Below are 2,011 nucleotides of genomic sequence, written 5' to 3' on the forward strand. Positions count from 1 at the left end.
AGGTATATTTCTTTCAACCCCCCCCCCCCGAATTTGATGGGGTATTTTTGAAAAAAACCTACCCTTTATGTTTGTTTATAAGTCTCTAGTGAAACATCACTGATAGAACACCTGTTTTTAGCTACATACATGTGCAGAAGAAAGAATAATTTCTTTGAATCACTAGAACTGCTTCTTAGTTCTGTATGACTGTATACTACCCTTGCCACCCTTATTCTTGGCAACAATAATAATAGTAACTGCCTCAACAAAATTGAAGTGCTATCAATTTCATCCTATATTCTGTAATCTGAATAGTGTATAGAAGTAATTTCACTTCTTATTTAATTTGTATGAAATAGCAAAGAGGTATTTCTGAAACCTTTCTCTCTCTGAAATCATTTATCAATAAACATATAAAAAACCCCTTGACATGAATACTAAACACCTGTTCTCTAGTAGTGTTATTAGGTCAGGTAGAAACTAGAGAATTGGCACTGCCACAAAGTGAGTTAGGACATGTTTAAAACATTGTGCTCTTAGCTTCATATATAAAATACGCATTTAGGGAAAAAAAAAGCTACAAATCTTATTTATTCTCCAACTAGGATATTTTGGCAGAATAAACTCTAATTTACTGATTTATATTATCACAGTGAATCTTCATATATAATACGCATTTAGGGAAAAAAAAAGCTACAAATCTTATTTATTCTCCAACTAGGATATTTTGGCAGAATAAACTCTAATTTACTGATTTATATTATCACAGTGAATAAATGGGTGAGTCTGGTAAAATTTTCAATAAAAAAAGTTTCCTCCTTTTGTTTACAAGAACGTTACTTTTCATTTTGACAGAGAGTCTTTTAACTTGAATGAATTACTGTCCACAGAAATGACTGGGCAGGGAATTCATAATTAGTTACTTAGTCAATTGGTTACTTTGAGTGTGCAATAAGGACTGTCTGTGAAAATGAAATCCAGCAAAATAATGAGACCACAAATTAGGCATGTCACATCTTAATAAACAATGATGTCTAATTATGAAAGAATCTGTACTTACTTGCCAAGTGCAAAACATTCCATCTTAACAGTAGTCCCCCTTGCAGCTGTAACTGTGTAAGGAAAATGGACTTCAATTTTTGGTTCATATTCCCCCATCACACCTGGAAAATAAGGAATGTTTAAAATATGAAATGTCATCAGTTTTCCATGTGTTGAGATTACCACAGAAAAACCCTGCAGCTTGCTGTTTAAACCTGCCCAGCAGTAAAACTAGTAATTGATGGAAATAGCCTCATTTGATCTGATACGTGCTGCTCAGGTCCAGTACATATTCTAAAATGCTCTTCAGGGTTACCAGCAGCACAACAGTGAGCTTAAGAAAAAGGATTTATTCTCTCAAACATGGGTTAATATTTACACTTTGAAAGATTAAAGCAGGCAATCAATTTTAGAAGGGTGAGAATTTTCATAGACCAAAGCTTTGTTTACCTGTGCAGTGACAATTATAACAAATAAATGAACATAACATGCTGTGTTTGAGCGAGGACCTTGTAAGCTCAGCAAGAAAAACTCAAATGATGTAAGAGCATTTGTGTACACAGATATAAACAGAGTGTATTGGGTTTGCGTGTCAAGGTTTTGGTAGGGGTGAGGCTACAGGGGTGGCTTCTGTGAGAAGCTCCTAGAAGCTTCCCCCTTGTCTGATAGAGCCAATGCCAGCCAGCTCCAAAATGGACCCACCGCTGGCCAAGGCCGAGCCCATCAGTGATGGTGCTAGCGCCTCTGTGATAACATACTTAAGAAGGAGGAAAGGCTGCTGTGCAACAGCAACTGGGAGAGAGGAGTGAGAATATGTGAGAGAAACAACTCTGCAGACACCAAGGTCAGTGAAGAAGGAGGGGGAGAAGGTGCTCCAGGTGCTGGAGCAGAGATTCCCCTGCAGCCCATGGTGAAGACCATGGTGAGGCAGGCTGTCCCCCTGCAACCCATGGAGGTCCACGGTGGAGCAGATATCCACCTGCAGCCC

The 2,011-nt window shown here is 38.1% G+C and overlaps 1 protein-coding gene across 1 annotated transcript in view; it reads right to left on the reverse strand.

Annotated features, from left to right (window-relative positions):
• The window catches only part of CNTN5 (contactin 5), a 296,554-nt gene that overhangs the window by 170,470 nt on the left and 124,073 nt on the right, over window positions 1-2,011 (reverse strand). Inside the window, exon 7 of the mRNA XM_009272287.1 lies at window positions 1,043-1,145. Within this exon, the coding sequence (XP_009270562.1) occupies window positions 1,043-1,145 (103 nt within the window). The remainder of the gene's footprint in view (window positions 1-1,042; window positions 1,146-2,011) is intronic.

Source organism: Aptenodytes forsteri, unplaced genomic scaffold (assembly GCF_000699145.1).
Source record: "Aptenodytes forsteri isolate BGI_AS27 unplaced genomic scaffold, ASM69914v1 Scaffold350, whole genome shotgun sequence".
Taxonomy (NCBI): Eukaryota; Metazoa; Chordata; class Aves; order Sphenisciformes; family Spheniscidae; genus Aptenodytes; species Aptenodytes forsteri.